The sequence below is a fragment of the Parasteatoda tepidariorum genome, chromosome 1 (genome assembly GCF_982258835.1).
Source record: "Parasteatoda tepidariorum strain Cologne lab strain chromosome 1, Ptep-v5.0, whole genome shotgun sequence".
Taxonomy (NCBI): Eukaryota; Metazoa; Arthropoda; class Arachnida; order Araneae; family Theridiidae; genus Parasteatoda; species Parasteatoda tepidariorum.
Genome location: NC_141755.1, coordinates 27,285,347 through 27,307,719, shown reverse-complemented (window position 1 = coordinate 27,307,719; position 22,373 = coordinate 27,285,347). Strand labels below are relative to the sequence as shown.

Sequence of the window (22,373 nt, the reverse complement as noted above, 5' to 3'; positions counted from 1 at the left end):
GACATCATTTCCGTTTCTTCACCAACTTCCTCTTTCTCTCCTGTCTGTTTTGTTTGTAAATAAAGAAAGCAACTAAGCGAGAGGGGTTTTTTCTTCTAAAATGAATTAAATTACAATATATTTGCTTAAGGGGATATATTTGAAATTAAAGAGTGATTGAATTTAGGTATTTTTTTTTTTTTTTTTAGTTTGCGTAATTGTCATTCTTCCTATAATAGAATTTCCTTTTTTAATTCATATTTCCTCTCTGATAGTTCGAAACTTAGTAAACCTCTAGCGTTATTGAAAACTTTGTCCTGTACTGTATGTGTTTAAATTGGGGGCTTATAGATTAAAAATTAGTTTTTTCTTCTTTTTAAAATGAATGCAATAAAAAAAATTAAACATTTTCATATTTTTTCATAGTAAATTTTGAAAACTATCGACAATACTGTGAAAAATTAAGTTTAAAAATTAATTTTTGCTTAAAACGGATTTAAACGCGTAAATAAAATCATTTTAAAAAATGTATAGTACTGTGTTTATTCATCTGATGTTAATTTTTTGACTTAAATACTAATTACTAATAAATACTAACAAATTTTTGACATACATTCAAAAGCACAGTTTGCTTTTCTTGTAATAGCTATTAAATTAAATACTTCTTTGAGTAGAAACAGAAATTTATGCTGCAATTACATGAGAAAAAAAATAAAACTATAAAAACATTTAAAGTACATGATAAAGCACTTTAAATATTTCTGTTTTCCTTTTTTTTTTTACCTTTTTCATTGTCAAAAATAAATCATTTAAGTTAATAAAAAGAATTTCATTTATAAATTTTTATGTTACTTATATTTAAAAAACTAAATTTCAGGTTATAATATATTTTGTTCAAGAACTACATGCAAGAATGTTGAAGCATCTACTTAAAGTGAGTAAAATATCTATTATTTCATTAAATTTTTATAAAACAAATTAAGAAGTGAATTAGATTAAATAAATGTTATAATCTATAGAAATATAGTAAATATCTAAAACATGTTTTAAACTTAAAAATATTTTCCTTCTGATCCTCTAATAGATTTCAATTTTCAACGAAAGCTGCATATAATTTTTTTTTTCTTTTGGAAAGTGTAAGTGAAAAAAAAAAAGTTATGTGGCTGAGAGGATATTAATATCAATATTGTTGGCACATTATTTTAGGCTATTAATGTCTACATCATAGGCACATCATTATTTTAAGTTGCTGTAATGCATAAAAGCAAAGGAGGAGTAAAATAATCTAACTGTTCAAGATTTTTCATCACTTTTGGATGGACTTTACAGAAATCTTATAATTTTCAGTGTATGCCAAAAAAAATTTATTCTTTAATACAGTAGATAGAAATTATTTTTTACTTAATTTGTTAAGACTTCTCTCAACTCAATCCAATATTATTCCAAAATAATGCTATAATTGTTTCCACAATATAAGTAAAATTGTTTCTTTTTTTCTTTTATTAGCCTCACACTTATATTTGAAAGTTAAAATTTTGTTTTAAAAAAATGAATTCTTGTTAAAAGGATAATTTTATTCACTGTTTCCCAAAAATATTTTTTAGAGAGTAATTCCATTCAATTAATTTTTTAGAAGTTAATTTTAAAATAAAGAATCAAATCAAATTTTAGAATAGAGATAAATACATTTGTGAAATACCACCATTTTATAACGTAGATTATATTATAACTAACATCGATAATTCAAAGTAAACACTATAAAATTATTGATTGAATATTTAAGCAAGAAATGTTCCACCTTATTTCCAGTTTTTTTTTCATTTTTTTTATACTATATTGTCAAATTTATTAGAAACAAAAATTAGTTATGAAAAGTATTGAATTATAAGTTTAATGCATATACTTATAATTCAATATCTTATAATTACAATTCAATTTTCAATCATTCAATTTACAATTCAATTCAATTTTACAATCATAATACTTATAATTACAATTCAATTTTCAAAAATTTACAGAATGTTCAAAACAATCTGAAAAGGACAACCCAAGTGCTTGTTCCTTAACAAAGTTTACTCTTCTAAATTTTATTCTACTTTTTAACCTCTTTTGCAACCTGCTGTAATTATTGGCAATGTTAGGGCAATATCAATTAATTTCCTGAATTTAAGATGCATCAGAGTTATATCATTGTCTTTACACTTACTAATATTAACAGAATTCTATTATCTTATACATTTGTGTTTATATTAATTAAATCTATAGACTTTTGAAGTGATAATTTTTCTTCAATGATACCAAAACACTTAGCTAGTAATTTTCCAAGGAATATTTTTACTTTTGGCAAAGTTTTTGAGAACTGAAACTCAAATCCAATGACTCAAGGTGTGGATTGGCGAATTCTGATTTTAAGGTTAAATCTTAATTACTTAAATGTAAAAAAATTGATATTTCAATTAATTATGATAAACTTACAGCGAAATCAAGTTTAAAAACTGAATGGTATATAAAAAATGCTTTTAAAAAGTAAAGAAAAATGTTCTTATATTTTTTCTCATTTTTTTAAGATATCTGATCTGTTATCTTGTATCTTATTGAATACTTTGAAAAGGTCTGATATGCTATCTATCTTCTCTTTTTTTTTTCACTGATTATTTATATAATTTTTTTCTTATGTTAATTTTGCTTTTAAGTGTATTCATATGTATTATCTTTATCAAATGTGCATATCCTGTTGAAAATAAGTATATTTTTATTAATTAAAAAGTGAATATTTTTATGAATTAAAAACAATTAGGTATAATTCTTACAATTACAGTCTAATTACACTTGGGGTATTTTCAGTTTCCATTGTCTTTTTGTAACTTAGCTTATTATTTCCATTATTTTTTTTTTTTCTTGTCTGAAAAATTGCACTTTTTTCTTTTATATTGGTTACTTCTTGTTTTTCCCACTAAAAAGTAGTCTCACTTTTTTTAAATCATAAAAATGAGAAAAACTTTTTTTTTTTTGGTGTAGTTTAGTTTTTTTATAATAACTAATAATCATAAAATGAATATAGACATCAATATAGTAGGTAAATTGAAAACTGCCAGAGCTAGGAAAAAATATTTTCAGTGAGTCTTTCTAATAATAAAATATTTGGAAAAATAAGAATTTACTCATTGTACATTGCATGTATTTTTAGATTTGCCTAGTAAGTTTGCTTACACCTGTTTATCAATAAATGTTGCTCTGGAAACAGGTGGCAAATGTTTAAAGATGATTTATGTTTATTGAGTATTTTCTGTTTCCTCTTTGCATTTGTTTCTTCTGAGAAAAATCTTTTTTTTTTTTTTGTTTTGTTTTTCCAAGCTAAATTTCTGTTTTTGATAAAATTTAACATTAATTTTGTCCATTAAATTGCAACAAAAGTCACCAATTTTGTTCACTATATCAGAGATAAATATTTTTTAAGCAATTTTGCAGTAAAGGTAAGACTTGAATTTATATGCTATATGCGAAATATCTTATTAAAAACAAGCGTGGATAATTTTATTTTTGTTGTAAGGAAAGCTGCAAAAACTTTTCTTATTGAAGAATTAATTTTTTAATATTGAAAAAATGAAATTTAATTTTAGTTATTCTTAGAATAATATTTTTAATATATTATCCATGTACTAGTTACGTTTGTAAGATTGAATATAATTCTTAGAGAATTAAAAATTTGTATTTAGATTCAAATATAATACTGTAGGAAATTTTTATAATGTAAATCCTGAAATATGAGCTTTTGCATTGTAAAGAATTTTGTGTTATGTAGATCATTTCTTTTATCATTAGGTAAACTTATTTTCCTAGCATGGCATTTGTGAAATAGATCAAAAATTTTGTTTTAAAATAATTTTTATTTTGCAGTCACTTTAAAACACAAAAATATGCACTACCTAATTTTATTTATTTTACATAAATTTAAATTATTAAGAAGATTGGAAACAAAATTCCACAAATTGATCAATTCGGTTGGCTTCAGAGATTAAGTCAATGTGGTTTGTGAAGAATTGTGGCTTATAGTTACATTATATAGATCTTCTATTCTATGATATTTCCTTAATGTTCAAGATATGTCATTGTCATATTCTCAATATTTTATTTCTCTCACAGAGAAAGTTAGACGTTATTGGCCGCAATATGTTACATACATTTACTATCCCAGAAGGAAAAACATTTATCAATGGCAAATGGGTATCAGCTAAATCTGGAAAGGAATTTGATGTTAGTATTATTTGTATTTTTTAATTTACACATTTTTAAGAAACTGAATAATGTGACTTATATTATATGTGCTCTAATATTAGCAAAATAAAAGGTTTATTAATATTTATTAAAAAAAGTATTGCTTAAAAGTTTGTTAATATGTATTATTTTGTAATAAATATTAATACGTTTTGTTAATTTTACTTTTTTTCACTCTTGTATAAATTGATCAAATGTATTATAACTTTAGAATGCTGTATTTTGTGGTAATTATCTAAAAATTTGCCATTTGACCTATTTAAAAATTTTCATACTGAAAATATTAATAAGTAAGTTAAAAGGCACACTTATACTCAAATTGCTAATCAATTTTCTGCCTACATTTTTAAAAATAATTATATGTAATAATGGTTATCAGAAAAATCTTTTAAGAGTATATTTTTTGAACAATACTTTTTATAAGTTTATTTTTCACTCATCTAATTTTACAGTACAGTACAAAGCAAAAGGAGAATTAATAATTAAGGATTTGAAATATGGAATTAAGGATTGTAATTTATTGATATTGTAATTTTCGAAATTTGATGTTGTTGTTTCTAATGACACTTGGATAAGTCTAGCTTGCCAGCCATTGGCCTTTTGCGAATTAACTCAGGAAGGTGCTCTTTTCGTTTGAAAAGAGTGCACCGCAAAGGTGAAAGTACATCTTAGTTCAAAACCCCATGCAGCATCACCTATTCATGTGGTTACTTCCTCAATTTAGACATTTCTGAAGGGGAAAGAAATTTTCTCCAAAAGTTTCGGCTCAGTGACTAACCACAAGACTTCGATTCCATGTATTTTACTGGCACAAATATCACATTCAAAATTTGTTACAAGCTTATATTTTATGGACTCATCTAATCAATATTAGTTTAAATTTCTTTATTACCACATATTAAAAATAGCAATTTAAAATATTTGAATTGAATATCTAATTTGAAGTTTTTGGATATATAAAAAAATTTATTCAGTAAAATATTAACTTTATTACTTTATTTAATACATTTAAACAGTTGTTTGTATAATTTAATTATGTTATTTATTTCATGTTTAATGTGAAAAAGTTTTGGATATAACTATTTTTCCATTCCTATTGATTGACCTAGTTAATTTACTTAATGCAAATGCCCTTGTTAATTTTAAAACAAAATAGGTTTTTAATCCTGCGAACGGAGAAGTTATTGCAAAGGTTCCTGATTGCAACACTTCTGATTTGGATGATGCAATTCATGGTGCTTCAGAAGCCTTCAAAACATGGAGCAACACTACTGCAAAGGTATTTTGTCATGCATTAATACAGTCAATTCAGTATAATTTGAAGTCAAATAACCCGATTTAATATAATAACTTCAGCTTTTAATCAAATTCTTTTCAACCTTTTATTTTTAATTCCAACCTATTCTCAATTACTCGAAGATAACCCTTTAGAACTCAGTATTTTTTTAAACACAGTAAGAATATTTCAAATATAATATATCATGCAGACCACAAGATGTCTAATTTATGCCGCACCTGTGTTGCCATACCTAATTATAGCGAATAAAATTTTAAATCTGTTTATTGTTGTAAGTGAAATGTGAAAATAGACTGTTCAATTTTTTTTTCTATATATAAATCTTCAGTCCCCATAAAACATATAAATCCTCTTCTTATAAATACCATATAAATTTTCAAGAATTAAGTTTTTGTCAATTAAGATCATTTGCTCAACTGTGCATCTTAGGATTTGTAGTGGTTGGAAGTAGCACTCTACAAGTAGCAAAACTATTGCTACTTTTTTGCAGTTTGTTGAATAGTATGCTACATTAAAAAAAAAGAAGCAGTGCAGTGAGTAGTGCAATACAAAAGAACAATAGCTTGTATCAATTCCTAGCAACTACTTTTAACAATTGGTAAAGAAACAAGGTTTAAATGGAGCTAGTTTTTTTAAAATCTTGTTGGTGCAAATCTTATGTAGATCTGTCAACAGATGTGATGAGAATGGCTACATTAATAAAAATTATGCATGATGCTCCAGAATAGCAAATCACATGTATAATTAGTTTAATACATGTTTCTGTTTTCATTATTGAAGATGGCAGCTGCTTTAAAGGTTCATGATGATAGTATTCTGCCTTGGCCAGTGTATAATACTTAGTTTGGTACAATCAAGAAATATGAAAATAAGATTTTTTTTAGCTGCATGTAAATTTTTCCCATGAAGTAAAAAACTGTTGGTTTCAAAGTCGCCAACCTCTGATTTGTTGTTGTTTATTTACGTCGCACTAGAGTTGCACAATGGAATATTGGCAACGGTCTGGTAAGCATCTCTGAGAATGATCCGAAGACAACACAATTTTGATCCTCTACTGAGGCGTGGCAACCCCGCTTCGGGAGCCCGACAATCTGTGCGCAAAGTCAAGCACTTTAGGGTAGAACAGTTTTACAAGGACAAATACTGCACACCCTCGGTCCCTTCGTAGACCGATCCAAGTGGTCACCTACCGCTTGACTTCTGTGTTATACTGGGAACCTTGTCTTAATGATCAGTTTACTACGGGACCAACCTCTAATTTGAATTACACCTTTTGAATTGCAATGTCTTCAAATGTGAATGTAGTACACTCATGAAATATTAAAAGAATATATGCATGTTATTACAATGGAGAAGAACATATTTTTCTTCATTAAAATTGTTGTAATTTATTTCTCATCTGGTTTATGTAAACATGAATCAATATATCTTAATTATTCAGCATGTTTGAATAATCTAATTTATTATTCAAAACCATTTCAAACATTAGTCTAAATTAAGTTCAACAGCAAAGTTTGTTTTCTAAAAGTAATTTGTAGTAACTGCATTTTTTTTAGAAAAAGGTGCTGTAGTTAACACATGTATTAAAGTAGTTCTTCTGATGCCAGGAGATTTGATATAATAGACAAAAATATGTCTTATTTTGTGTTATGGTATGAAATTCATACTTTATGTTGCACTTTTGTTGTGATACCCTTTTTCTGTATTAAGTTGTATTTATTGATTGATTAGAATGAAACAATAATAAAAATATTGTTTAATAATATATACTGGCACCATATAACTATATTGATGTATTACAGCTGCAAAATGTAGTTTCATTTAGTTTCTATGGCAAATTATAAAAAATATGAAGTCTATAAAATAATTATTGATATAAAATTTTAAAATATATGTTCAGACACACTGTAATATTATGCTAAAAATAGTATTGGTAAAAAAACATTAAAAAAAAACTGCTTGAACTCAAAAACAAATGTTACTCAATATTTATTGTTTTTATGTGCATTACATTAAAAAGTGATACCAATAATTTATAAATATTATTTATAAATATAACATCAAATAAAATTAATTTATCAATCAAATGTAAAATTGGTAATGAAAACATAATTACTTCATTATGATTTTCTACTGTTAACTAAAGAAAAAATATGTTAATTCAGCATAAAATACTCTTTTTATCTTGCAACATATAATGTTTATTTATGTCTTAATAGGAAAGGTCAGATGCTTTGAGAAGAATGTTTGATATTCTGAAAAAACATACTGACAGTTTGGCTAAATTGATGACTTTAGAGATGGTGAGTTTCCATTGTAATGAAAATTATTAACATGTTTGTTGAGTGTCTAAAGTCAGCCAGGCAAAAAATATGTATTCCTTAGTTCTAAGATTAACAAATTATTTTACTTAAAATGTTTTCAATGTATAATGTTATAGTTAAAACAGCTAAAAAAAGCAATGCATTAAAAAATTAGCTTACTTGCATAGATTTTCTGTGACTGTGATATTTATTTACTATTGATATTTAAATTGATGTATAATTATCATTGATATTTAAATAAATATAAATTATAAAAACTAAAACCGTTAACATTGTTGACCTGAGGGGTTAAGAAGGTTAAAGCTCCTCAATTTCATGACCAATTGCACAAGGGTAAGAAATGGTTGGCATTGCTGACCGACAGCCTTTACTTTCAAGACAATCTCTTACCTATCGATCTGGAGCTAGTGGGCTTCAAGCTGCCAGTGGAGATAGAACCATGGTTCTTCACACTGGCAGCTCAGTGCCTTAACAACTGTTCCATCCTGCCTCAATGTAAACTATTGTTGATACTAAGTTAATTAACATAACTTGCTCTTTTGTATTGTCTAATATTAGGTAATTCTTACTATTTCTGTTTTATTATTCTATTGTAAATACTATTATGCCTGACATTCTTTGAGCAATGAAATTTAAATGAAAATTTACTCATGGATTATTAATAGTGATATGTTACAGAGCCTAGAATGTTTATGACTATTGGAACTTTCCAAATATTTAAATCATACTTTGAATATTGACCAAGTGTTTGCTGGGTATAGACTTCCTTGGGTATTGCTCTAAGAAGCAAAAACTGATATAAGTTTATTTTATACAAATGCTACCCAGTAAATGAATATTGTTGATGCTAGACCGTCATGAAATCTATTTTAAATAAATAAAAATAATTAATTGTTCCAGTTTCTTTATTTTTAATGAAATAAAGGTAAAATTTTGTATAAACTGTAATATCTTTTATATCACTTCAGAGTAAGACTTATTTACAAATTGAATCACACAACAAAAATAACTACTGCTGTCAACACAAATCTTTTTGATATTTTACAACTGCAAGTTATTTAATGTGCCACAAATATATTTATTTCTATCCTCAGCTACTATAAATTGATGCAGTCATATTGTTGATTTTTACTCAATCTAGTTTTGCCTTCAGATTTTTTATCTTACATATTTGAATTTAAAAATTTCTAATGACCAAAAGTAACTAAATAAATTAAGTAAGGATTACAATAAAGGCATTTTTCATTTGAATTTGCATGTAAGTTTATAATAATTCATATAGTAATGTTTTTTTCTGATCAATTGTCTGATTTAATTTTAAAAAATTTACTATCTGATTTCAAAAAAAAAAAAAAAAGCAACTCAAATACTACAATGTAGTAATTGAAAATTTTAACCCTCTGAACATGAAGCCCTAAATTATTTCGATGGAAGATATTAAAATTTGATTTAATTACATATTTTTTATAGCCTAAAATAATGATCATAGTCATAGTTTTATGGTATAAAAATAAATAAATAATTGAACTTTGTTTAAACAATAATCTACATTCTACTTATTAATATTTTTTTGTCTGAATTCATTTAGCTTTTATGTTTTAATAATATTTAGTAGTGAGAATGTTATTAATTATAACTTATAAATATGAACAAGCTTATAAAACTATTGGCCCAGCTCTTATGCTTTCATAAACCACTTGTTAAAGTTTTTAATTATGTGTCGATGCTTTGGTATTACTTAATTGACCTAAGTTAATTATTAAAGGGCAAATCTATTAAGGAGGCAACAGGAGAAATTGGTTATGGAGCATCTTTTTTGGAATGGTTTTCAGAAGAAGCTAGACGTATTAATGGAGAAATTCTTCAATCGCCAGCTAAAAGTAAACAGCTGATGATAATAAGGCAACCAATTGGTGTAGCTGGTATTATAACACCTGTGAGTACTTTTCTTTGTGGCTATTTAATAATATTCATCTGTAAAATTTAGTTTTCAATAAAAAATTCAAAACTAAGTATACTCTAAGTATAAATCTAATAATTTTAAAAACATTGTACTAAAATAATTTTAATGAATTAAAATTTTTTTTATTCATAGATTTATTTTAAAATGGACTTCAATGCTGTTTGAATGTAAAAATCTTTATGGTATATATATATTTTTTGTGTGTATGATTTAAACTTGTTTACTATAATACCACCTTCTGCTCAAAAATAATAGAAACTATTTTGCTATAAAATTAATTAAAATTTGTAATATTATACTATTTTTAAGCAGTAATCAATAAACGTTTTCTACTCTAGACTATAATGTTAAATACGTTTATGAAAATTATTTTTACAACGGTGTTACTAAACATAATGGCTAAATAGTTGATTGATACAATCAATAAATGATACGATTGATAAATTTTATGTCAAATAAAATGTGTGAAATATCAAGACGAGCGCATTTCGTAACATTTTGCGACCAAATTTTTAAAATGGGCCAATATTAAATGATATTAAATGGGTTACTACACAAATATTAAATGGGCTACTACACAATTTACACTTTAGTCACTTTGAGAATTATCTTTGATTAGCTTTTTATGGTAACCTTATAGCTGCTATAATATAGCATGTTGCCAGAAGATGGATTTACTAGCTATTTACTAATCAGACCTCTTAATATTTCTTAATTTACATTTCTTTGAAGTTAAAAGAAATTATCCTCTGTTTATTTTAACATAATTTTTGTGGCAACGATATTATGTAAATTATTCTTTGATATAAATATTGTGGTAAAACGAACCAGCTCTCTCATTTTTGTTTTACTCTTTCTCTTGTATTGACAGCTTATGTCATAGAGGAAACCATTAAACACAGGTTTATAAGTGATTCGCTGTTATGCCTGCTGTAAGATATATGTACTTTGTTTAAGATGAAAAGAGCTAATGTGGTCAATTAACTTTCTAATGGGTGATTGAGCAGTGATGAAATTCTTTTAGCCATGTCTTACCACTCAGTGACTGTGAACTGTTTGGTAAAATTTAATGTTACTTATTCTTATTTCTGAAATTAATGATATTGGTTGCTGTCTTAGATTATTGTGTCTGCAAAATTAATATCATCTGCGGTTTCTACTACTAATAAATGCAAATCTTAAGTCTCAGAAGTTCCTTATTTTTTCTTATGTTATACTTTAACGTTTTCATCAGTGAAACTTACTAGAGTTCCTGTATCTAAAGAAAGTTATGACAAACATCTTCAAAATGGTCCAGATTAGAGTTGCAGAAGAGAAATGATAGTGGAATAAATTACCACACTTGTCGACGTTTCTTTTAAATTGACGTCTAATGCAGTTTCAAAATCATTTTAGCTGTATTGAGCTACATTTCGATTAAATTTCTTACCAGTCAAGAGACACGTAACTACAGCATAATTGTGCATTGATTAGTTGAGTTGATTCAGCTCTTCAAAAATAAAAATATAAACTTTATTTTTAGTTCTTTCAGCTAGCAAACTTATGTTTTTTTTTTGTTTAATTGTAACTATTTAGTTGACATATAATATTGTGAATAACTTGGTGAAATGTTAAGTTTAACTATCATACTCTTTAAAAGGCAATAATTTTGCAAAATATATGGATATTTAATGCTAATTTTTAATATGATATATATTAAACTCGTAGATATATATAATAAATTGATACTCTGAAGTTTGATTTTAATCAATAAACAAATCAACAAGCAAAGATTTATTTTAAAAGAAGGAAAAAGAATTTTAAAGATTTCATGTTGATTTTATACAGAAAGTTTTTGTTTCGTTTCTTTTTGATAAATTTTGGATCTCAGACAACCACAGATTGCTAACTTTATGTCCGAACTCTTTAAAGTGTGGGTAGACATAGGAACTCTTGTATAAGTTCTCTTATCTAAAAAATAAAACACGTTTAAATGCAATCCTGAATCTTTTTTTACTAATTAATAATCCAGGAATAGTTTAAAAATTTCCTTTTTATTTTGTTTCCTAGCATCAAAAGTTTTCTTAAGTAAGTTGCATTTCGCTTATTTCATTCATGTAAAATGCTAGTAAATGAACTTTGCGATTAATCATATTATTTTGATTAATCATATCATAGCTTATATTAATTGGACAATACTTTCATTTTCCCTACTTCCACAAAATAGTGTTTCATAATGTATCAAAACTTTTCAAATTTATAATTTATTGATACCCATTTCAGAGTTTTAGAAAAAATTATTTTTATTATTCTGTGTTGTTTTTGCCATTGATAAACATCTTTCTGTTGTTGAGTGGAACACAGTCTCCATATTTTAATTGATTGAAAAGTAACGATTAATAATGTAATAACAATATTCAAAATTAAATCCATGCTTCAGTTCTTTAAGCTGCATAAAAATTTTTTTAAATTTTTATCATATCGTATTTTATTTTTTATTTATTTATTTTTTTGTTGTTGCAGCATTTAAAATTTTTTTGTTGTGTTGCTTTATTCCTCCTTAACTCCCTATTTTCTGTATTAAACACTTTTATATTAACTTTTTTTGCATAATATTTTACATAGAAATACCATGCATTACTTCAATATTTAAATCAATTACTTTAACCTTACAAAAATCCACTTATGACAAAAAGTTTTTACTTTGCTTTTAAATTCAATTGTTATTAATAGTAAGCTAACAAATGCTCAGTCAATTTAAATTAAATTTTACTAATTGAAGAATCTTGTAAAAAAATAGCTTATTATGTTTCTCTGTACATATTATGTATTAAAGAAAACAAAAATATTATTAACAAAACAAAAAGATAATTAACAAAACAGAGAGTGTGAGAGAGAAAACTAAACAAGAAGACTATATATTATTTACATATCATTCATGTTGTACCAAAGAAGAAATGAAAAATTTATTGATAACATATTTTTCATTATTGTGTATTCTTAAGTATGCGTATTAGAAATATTTCACTAAAATTTCAACCATCAGGGGACAAACGATTCTAGAACAATTTCATTTTTAGTAGTTCATATAAGTTTGTTCAATTGTTTGCAAAAAGATAATATAGATCTCTACAATTTTGTTTTACAATTTTAGGTAAAAAATAAAATATAAGCAAAGCATTTTAGGCAACTTTTGATAACTTTTTTTTAGTAAATTCTTATATTTTATATTAATTATTTCCATTTGAAACATTTCAAGTTATTCTATTTTTCAGTGGAATTTTCCGAATGCTATGATTACTCGCAAAGTTGGAGCTGCTTTAGCTGCTGGTTGCACATGTGTAATTAAACCTGCAGAAGATACCCCATTATCTGCTTTGGCAATTGCTCAGATTGCTGAAGAAGCAAAAATACCTTCTGGTGTGATAAATGTTGTAACTTGTTCAAGAATTCACACTAAAGATATAGGAAAAAAATTATGTGAAGATTCAAAAGTGGCTACTATTTCATTTACTGGATCAACTGCTGTTGGTAAAGTAAGATATTTATTTAATCATACCCATAAATGTAAAAGGTTTTTGGCATTACCAGGAGATTTGTAAAAAATTATCCCATTAGCTGTATTTTTTTAAAAATATACGTAATGTAAATTTTTATTTAAATATACTTTAATATTTATCTGAGGTATCTTTGCCTGTTACGCAAGTTTTTAATCTGAAAATGTTTAGTTTTCTGTTAAGAAAATTGAATCCTTAATATGTATAAACATTTTCTGTTCCATTTTTTCCTATAATATTTTTTTTCATTCTGATATATAGTGTTCGATATAGTTCAGATTAAATTGTTACATTTCTTTGTTTTCCTACCTGAAATCTTTGTTAAAAGTTTACTTGTGATTTTTTTTTCACTGCATCATTTGTAAAGTAATTTTTGCATTTCATGTAAAAGATTAAATCCAGTAATCAATATAAAAGATTCAATCCAGTACTGTGAAATATTGGCGATCTGGATTTTTATTTGAATGAAATACATCAATAGCAAACAGTATTAATTAATATTCTCAGAAAAATTCATGGAATTCTTGTGATAAATTTTTTTTTCACTGCATCATTTGTAAAGTTATTTTTGCATTTTTCAGTAATTCTTTTAAAAGATTAAAACCAGTACTGTGAAATATAAGTGTTCTGGATTTTCATTTGAATGAAATAAATCAATAGTAAACAGTATTAATTAATATTTTCAGTGAAATTATTGAATCAAAACTTTGTAATGTAAGTTAAGTTTTCTTAGATGTCAGCTTTGAAGCTAATTCAGAAATTGCTTGCAACCCAACTATGATGTAACAAGGTTTAATTAGACTTAAACTGATAGAAAATGAAGTTTATAAATTATAATGTCTTATAATCATGAGACAAATAATTATAAAATATTATTTATGGGAGGAACACTTCTACAACTTTATAAAGTTTGCTTTTTTAAGTAAATTTATTGATAATGTAAACGGTAAAAAAAGTCTATTTAGTTTTAGATCATTCTACATATTTAATTTATAATTAAAACAACAATTTTTTAAATAATTTCTAAAAGAAATTTTGTATATCTCCTTTCTAGAAACACGTGTTAACTGTAACCTAGGTAATTTAAAATGTATGGTTTATGTATTATAGATGTATTTTTTGTTGTGCATACGATTATTCAGAAAAAAAAGAAAAGAAAAGGAATTATTTTTTAGCAAAATGTCTGCACCTGAAATGAAACATGCCTTAAACGTAAATATTCATCTTTATAGGCTGTAAAATCCCTGTCAAATGCAATAGAAATCTTATCTCTTTCATTTGACTGGCCAAAAAAAATAATAATAAATTCATTGTAGTTTGATTATTTGTGTTGAAAATGTTCTCAAATGTGCATATTTTTTAATTTCATTAGTATAAAAAAAATGATAGTTTGACATTTTTAATGGTGTTAAAAATAGATTTCATTGTGCAGAAATTTTGTTAATTGTTACTAATATAACGTAACAAATTTATAAGTTATAAATTATTGTCAAATACTTTAGAACTTAATTTTTTTACAATTTAATTATCTTATAGCTTTTGCTTCAAGATTGTGCTCCGTATGTGAAAAGAGTGTCGCTTGAGTTAGGAGGAAATGCTCCATTTATTGTATTTAATTCAGCAAATGTATCAGCTGCTGCTGATGGTGCCATAGCTTCCAAGTTTCGGAACTCTGGGCAGGTATATTATAGCTTTCTTTGTTTTAAAAGAATGGAACAAAATATATATTTAAACGCATGAATTTGCTCTGTTTAAATAATGAAGGGCTCATTTAAATCATTATGATATTATTACAATTATATTATAAACTTTTCCTTTTGAGGATTGATGTTGATTTTTTTTTGGACATTTGTTTATTCAAAGAGAAACTCTCATTAGATGTAATTTTTTATTTGTTACCAATTTTATTATTTCTGATAGTTGTGATAGATGAAGGTCACACACATTTTTGTGACCTTAAAAATTTCAATAGTCACAACAATTGTTCTAAGCAATTTTGTAGCTTTCATTTGAAATCTTCATTTAATTTGTTCTATCAGCTCTCATGTTTTAATCAAATAAAAAAAAAACATTTAAACTCAATGTGAATGATAAATCAGAGTTCATCATCAGAGAATCAGAATTATTTTTCTTTTCTTGTGCTCTAAAGATACAGGAATGATATAATTAACTAAACATGAATGAAACTGGTTTGAAAAGTATATGCTAGTATACAATTTGTCATTATTTGTGTAATGACAAACAAATATGTTAAGTTTAATAGTGTAATTTAAAACTTACGTTAAAATGCTTCATTTCCTAGCATAACTTGCAGTGTATCTCTCGTATAATATGACAATGTATCTCAATATAAAATTCTGTTCATATGGGGTGCAATGTACTGAAATTCCATTGAACTTTTCAAAATATTACTATCGATACCGATTTTGATATTTGCTGTTTGCAGGTAAATGCTTGTAGATGTAAAATTTTTAATTTATTCATAAATGAACTGATAAAAAGATTTTATAGAGCAAAATGATTTTTTTTTCTCAATATGAACTACAATTCAGCAAATTTTTAATGACACCCTTAGAACATGAGGTTTTACATGGCTTAAAATTTTGTGTTATGCCGGTCATTTCAAATATATATATATATATATATATATATATATATATATATATATATATATATATATGTTCTGTGTTCAATTCAATATAATCAGGGATTCAAAAATCAACATCAAGGTAGATTCAGTGGCTCAGTGGATTTTTATCAATAATACAGAAAATAAGTCATTGGCGAAATCAAATATAACAAAACAATTATTCAATAACGAAAAAGAAAGCGGAATTAATAATTTAAAGCAACATCTTAACACTTCTGTGTCACAAGTTCACTACTAGTTGTTGCGCTCAGAGCTCCCTTTCAGTAATGGGTTTTTACCAATATATATGTTTTTTTTTAAAAATTTATTTTAATCATTTTTTTTCTTTTCTTTTTATTAATCTTTATTATTTATTTTCCATGTTTCCTCTACATTTTTAATTTATATAAATCTCTCTCTCTCTATATTTATGCATATATTGTATAATTTTTTTTTTCAAGTTTGCTTAGCTTTTGAAGTTCCAGTTTCTTACCATGTACTCAAACACTGTAAAAAGTAAACAGTTTTTGCCTGGTTACAGAAATTTCTTAAAAGCAATTATTATTGTTTACACCCAAAAAGTTTATATGGTTTATGGAGAATAATTTTTTTTTTTTTTTTTTTACAGATTTGTATTATATAGATCTTCTACTGGGTATTTGTAGTTTATTTGAATGTTGAAATTCTTGTATAATTTTTCCTTATAGACTTGTGTTTGTACCAATCGATTCTTAGTACAAGAAGAAATTTATGATGAATTTCTTGCTCAATTTTCTAAAAAGATGCAAGCCTTTGTAGTTGGTAATGGAATGGATCCCAATGTAAACATAGGACCACTGATAAATGAAATTGCTGTCGAGAAGGTAAACATAATCTGTTTTTTAGTTCTTATATTTAGAGGTATATTTTTTATTAAATTTATTTATTTATATTATCTCCTACTTTTATCAATAGTTTTCTTTTAAATGTACTGAAATTTATTAAAATGCATTATTTATGAACCTTATTTTTTAAGAAATAAGAATTCTATACGTAATTCAATTCGTTTCTAAATATTTCAAATATTTTTTGTTTAAATTTGTGTATGCATTTTACTTAATTTGTGTATGTATGGCAAATAAAGTTTAAATTTGTGTATGCATGACAAATTAAAATATTTCTTTATGTATAATCAACTCTTTTTCTCTCTCTCATTCTAAGTAAATAAACATTCTTGATTACTTTGAGTACTGTTTTTCATATTGGATTTAATCGTAAGAAATTAATTTTAATTTTGAATAATTTTTTTTACAAATTAGAAATAGTTCTTTTTGCATTTCCTTTGAAGTTTCATAATAATTTTTTAAACCGAGTTTTTTTTTTTGTTAGGAAATTTTTCATTGGTAGTGATTGCTAAAATTATTATTATTCATCTAAATTACTGATAATTAAACTTTTATTATTCTCTATAGATTAGTATATTATGAAATGCTCTTATTTCTATAGCCAGGAAAACTTGATTGTTTTTCCTTTTTATTTATCAAATGTTTTGACTTTATTAAAATCTTGGCATATTAAGTAGAATCTATTAAATATTGCTTTCATATTTAGTTTTTATTTTATTTTTCAAGTTGAAACAGGGTATCTAGCAAACTGAATAACCTAGAAAAGCTGGGAAAATTTTCAGATCCCCTGAAAAAGTGAGAAAATTATTTTTTTCTAAAAAAAAGTAAGGGAAATTTTTAACTTCCAACTCAAAGAAACTTTACATTCCTGAACAGAATATGGAATATTTTCATGACACTGTATTTTAATTTTGTCTTGTCAGGAAAAATGTGTTCCACTCTTTTTCCTCTTGTGCTTTTTTTTTTGTCTCCCATAATATTTCTTTGTAATCAAAGAGTTATAAGGTATTATTCAGTAATTACAAACTAACTGAATTTGTAATTACCAACTTATTTGAATAACTGTTTCTTTGTAAAACAATTAATTTGGTGTGTAATAAGAAAAATGAATTTCATAAAATTTCTATTCCATTGAATTATGTAGCTATAGTAAAAAAGAGTATTATGTATTCTAAGTTATTAATGTGCTTTAAAAAGTAAGAAAAATTATTTATATAAAAAAAGTATTTAAATACTTGTAAAAATAAAATAGCCTACTACTTTATTTTAGTATTTATTTTATGTTAAGTTTAATAATATTTATTTAAAATTAAATCTTTAGTTTAAAATTTTCTTTTTTAGTTAAAGCCTGATAAAAAAAACTAATATGCTTGCATATGCTATTAAAATTTTATTTAAAATTGTGTGATAGCTTTTTTTTTTAAAAAAAAATTTTTACTGTTTAATATTTTATTAACTTCAAGATGTAAAAGTCTGGGAAGTAATATGGTTAACTTTGCCAGACACCCTGATTAAATTTTATTGAAGTTAATATGAATGTAATTCTTATAATTAGGCGGATAGACATGTAAAAGATGCTGTAAACAAAGGTGCAGAACTAGTTACAGGAGGTAAAGTGCATTCCAGTGGGAAATGTTTCTATGAGCCCACTCTGCTGAAAAATGTTAAGACTGACATGTTAATTTGTCAGGAGGAAACTTTTGGACCAGTAGCTGGAGTTATGAAGTTTGTATATGAAAAAAATTCAATTTTTTTTCAAAAAAATTATTAAATAATTTGATATTTAAAAAATTAGAATATTTATTATTCTATAAGATTGTAAACCTTTAAAATTGTTTCTGCATTATTCTTTTAAAACTTTTAAGATTTCTTTTTATTCTTAACATTTTTCTTTTCGTTTATAAAATTCGAAAATATGAATATTTGGCATCATAAAAATGTATAGTTAAGTTTTTATAAACCTATTTTGCAATTGGATTTTATATAGAATATTTTTTATTTGTCAGAAATTAGTTTAGTCAATTATTTTATATGATGCATAAACTTTAGTCTAGAAATCATAAAATCTTATCATTTCTATAACTCAAAACTTCCTTTAAAGAAAAAAAAAATATGGTATGAAAAATGTTGGCAATACAAATCAAGCCTAAAGAAATAATAACAACTAATATTACTTATTTTCAATACAAGACATTGTCAAGTCATTTGTTTAATAAAATTTGAAACTTATTTTTTATAACCATGGGCCATCTGTTTTTTTGTTCTTAAACATTTTGAAGACTATAGAACGAGAAATTGTATTAAGATATGAAACAATGAAATGTATTTTTTTCAAAAATTTAAACTGTAAATTACTATTTTGTTTTGTTTAAGAGCAAGAGATGGAAAAAAGGTACTTTAAAATTAATAATATTTCAGTAGAATATTTTGAAATAATACTTCTCTTTATATGAATGTCTACTGTAACAGCCAAACCTCATTGACGTCAACTCAAAGGGGAACAGAAAATTTTTGGACATTAAAAGTAGTTCATGTTGTCATTTCAGAAAGATAAAGGTATGAAGGAAGAAAAAAAATATTATAGAAATTCAAAAAAGTGTACTTTCATTTGGTGCTAAAAATTGTCCCAAAAGAAATTAGGTTATACAATTAAAGAAAAATTACAAAGTTATTATTGTATAAAGAATTAGTATCTTTCTAATATATTTATAAATTTCCTATAAAAAAATATATTAAAATGTTAATTATGATATATTTCTAAAATTCTACTTTAATTTTAATCAATAATATTATGTACTGTTTCTGAAGTTTATAAATAAAAATTATTTAATTTAATATAGATTTAAATCTGAAGAAGAAGCTATAGAAATAGCAAATACTGCCAAGACTGGACTGGCAGGTAAGAATTTAAATTTTATATCTAAATTTCACTACTTTGTAGTTTTTGGCACCTTTGTAAAATAAATATTATAGCTCAGAAAGTTTTCCAAAAGGAACTGAAAACTAAAAAGTATTATTACATAATGATTTGAAGGTTTCAATTGTTTTAATGTGTACTTCTAACTAACTTTCATTGACTATTCCTAGTAAATCACGTGCAATATTTCAGGTTATTTTTACTCTCAAGATATTTCTCAGATATGGAGAGTCGCTAAAGCTCTTGAAGTTGGGATGGTAGGAGTAAATGAAGGAATTATATCTACGGCAGAAGCTCCATTTGGCGGTATCAAAGAATCCGGGATCGGAAGAGAAGGATCACATTATGGAATTGACGAATATGTGAACATGAAGTACATCTGCCTCGGTGGGCTGAACTAATGCATTTTGTAAGTTGCTGTATCTCTCATGTTAATCTATAATTTTATTTATTCTTATTCAAAGGTACTAATCCTACATAAAATCTGTTTAATATGCCAATGTAAACTTGATCAGTGCTCAACTTTTCTTCACTTTCATGATTTTCTATATCCTGTCATTGATATAGGAAAGTTTTACCCATTATAGAAAATGTTAAGTTTTAATTTCTGGTTTTTGCTTCAATAAGTTTGATTCCAAAGAGATTTAATCGCCACAACATAACTTATTTACTGAGATTTATCAAGTGTCACATAATCAATTGGTTGTATGCTTAAGTGCCGACAAAATTTTTAAAAAGTTATGTATTAGTGGAAAATATCCTCCACTAAAAGTGTATGTGTTAGTACTTTTAGCATACTTTTATTCAATTATGAAAACTTAGTGAATTTCGCACCTTAAAAGTTATTGCCCATCTGTTGTACGAACATTATAAGTTATTTGAAAAGAAGGGAGTATTTTATATAAATACCCAAAATATTTGTTGCTGCTTTTATTGAATATTTTAAAAAGATTGAATTTGGTTTTCAATTTTCAAACACACAAGAAAAAAATTCCTTTTGATTGAAAGAGAAATAGTAAATTTAAAATTGATTTTAAGGAAATCGCTAAACCAAACGCTAACAGAATGCAGTAAAATATAGATAGTTCAAGGTGGACAGGACCAGGCACTGAATCTTGAACTGTTGAATTCATAAAGTTGAATGTAAAAAATTAAAGCAATTCTTAAATTTAAGTGCACTTTATATTGTAGTTCCAAGATTCAGCCACTTAATACATTTAATCCTTACCTGTGGTCTGCGCAAATATAAAATTTTTAATAGTCAGAACCAATTTTTGGAACAAATGTTATGGAATTTGAAGTAACATTAGAGTTTTCTGCTTATATGTTAAATTATACTAAAATATTGGATGTTAGCTACGATATTTATCCTAGTTTCTTAGTTCATGTAGTAATTATTTCATATGATGTGTATATTTTGGTTTTTGTTTTGACATTTAAATGATTTTTCCACTAACTCAGATTTATGGGAAGCTCGAATTATCAAGACTAAACTTTAAGCTGTACAGAAGGTAGCATAATAAGCACAAAAGAAATTAGTTATGAGACATATACACTGTACCTGTTTCAATACTATAAGCAAATTCAATGTTGGGTGCTGAAAATGATAAACGTCATATTTTTAAAGTTCATATTTCTGAAATACTGAAATACTTGATTTTGCAACTGTGTTCAATAAAGCACATTTCATTGAATAAAATTAAACAAAAAATGTTCAAAAATATTTATTAGTTAATTAATAATGAAAGATAGGAATAGAGTAGGATGGAAAGTTCATGTAATTCTTCATACATTAACGTGGAGAATGTAGAATAAATCTTTTGTCCGATTAAGTGATTTAAATGTTTGGAATATACCAATTTATTTGATTAAGCTATGTAAGAAAATAACATTACTATACTAAGGAGACTAATGCAAGTATGATATTAATTTTAAGTCTAGTTGCTTGAAGTTATGAAAATTAAACTATGCAAAATATACTTCAGTAAAAATATTACAGTATAAAATGCAAATTTATTTTAAACACGTATGAAATTACACGTATAATAACCCAAATATCAATAATACCGAATATCAACACAAAAAATTAGGAAGATAAAAACTTTAATTTAAAAATTCTATAATTATTATAATTATACATATTCACTTTTTTTTAGGAAATAATAATACAGCTAGCAAAATAATAAAATTTTTTTGAAAGTGAAGTATAACTGAATTTCTCTATACTGACATTACAAAAATTGTATAATTCTAAAATTTTCACTATCGCAAACATATATTTCTTTTAACTCCATATTTTATTTTATGAATTTCTGAGTTATGCATATATGTTTCAAATAAATTAAGTCGTTTGAATTTATATTTAGTTATATTGCTTTTTTTTAGGTTATTAAAATCTCCTGTCTTCCACATTTCTGCAGATAGGACCAAGATTTATTTAGTGTCATAATTTTTTTATATACATTCGTTGATTTCTTGTTTTGTTTTAAAGTCTATATTTTTACTTGTTATGAAGTACTTGTACAACTATTTTTTACTGTATGAAATAAAAATTTCAGCTATTATAAAA

General features: G+C 25.2%; 1 protein-coding gene across 3 annotated transcripts; it reads left to right on the top strand.

The window, feature by feature from the left end:
* Positions 1 to 22,373, top strand: Ssadh (succinic semialdehyde dehydrogenase). Of its 3 annotated transcripts, XM_087160651.1 has the most exons (13): positions 1 to 166; positions 857 to 913; positions 4,123 to 4,233; positions 5,411 to 5,533; positions 7,771 to 7,854; positions 9,641 to 9,811; positions 13,093 to 13,353; positions 14,911 to 15,054; positions 16,711 to 16,866; positions 18,443 to 18,612; positions 19,728 to 19,786; positions 19,997 to 20,213; positions 22,190 to 22,373. In XM_087160651.1, the coding sequence occupies exons 2-12, from the start codon at positions 893 to 895 to the stop codon at positions 20,203 to 20,205; spliced, it is 1,509 nt and encodes a 502-aa protein (XP_087016777.1). In that variant the 5' UTR covers positions 1 to 166; positions 857 to 892; the 3' UTR covers positions 20,206 to 20,213; positions 22,190 to 22,373. The 3 variants fall into 3 exon arrangements, with proteins under 3 accessions (XP_087016777.1, XP_087016790.1, XP_087016781.1); XM_087160664.1 differs by lacking the exons at positions 1 to 166; positions 857 to 913 and adding an exon at positions 2,672 to 2,813; XM_087160655.1 differs by lacking the exons at positions 1 to 166; positions 857 to 913 and adding an exon at positions 3,250 to 3,452.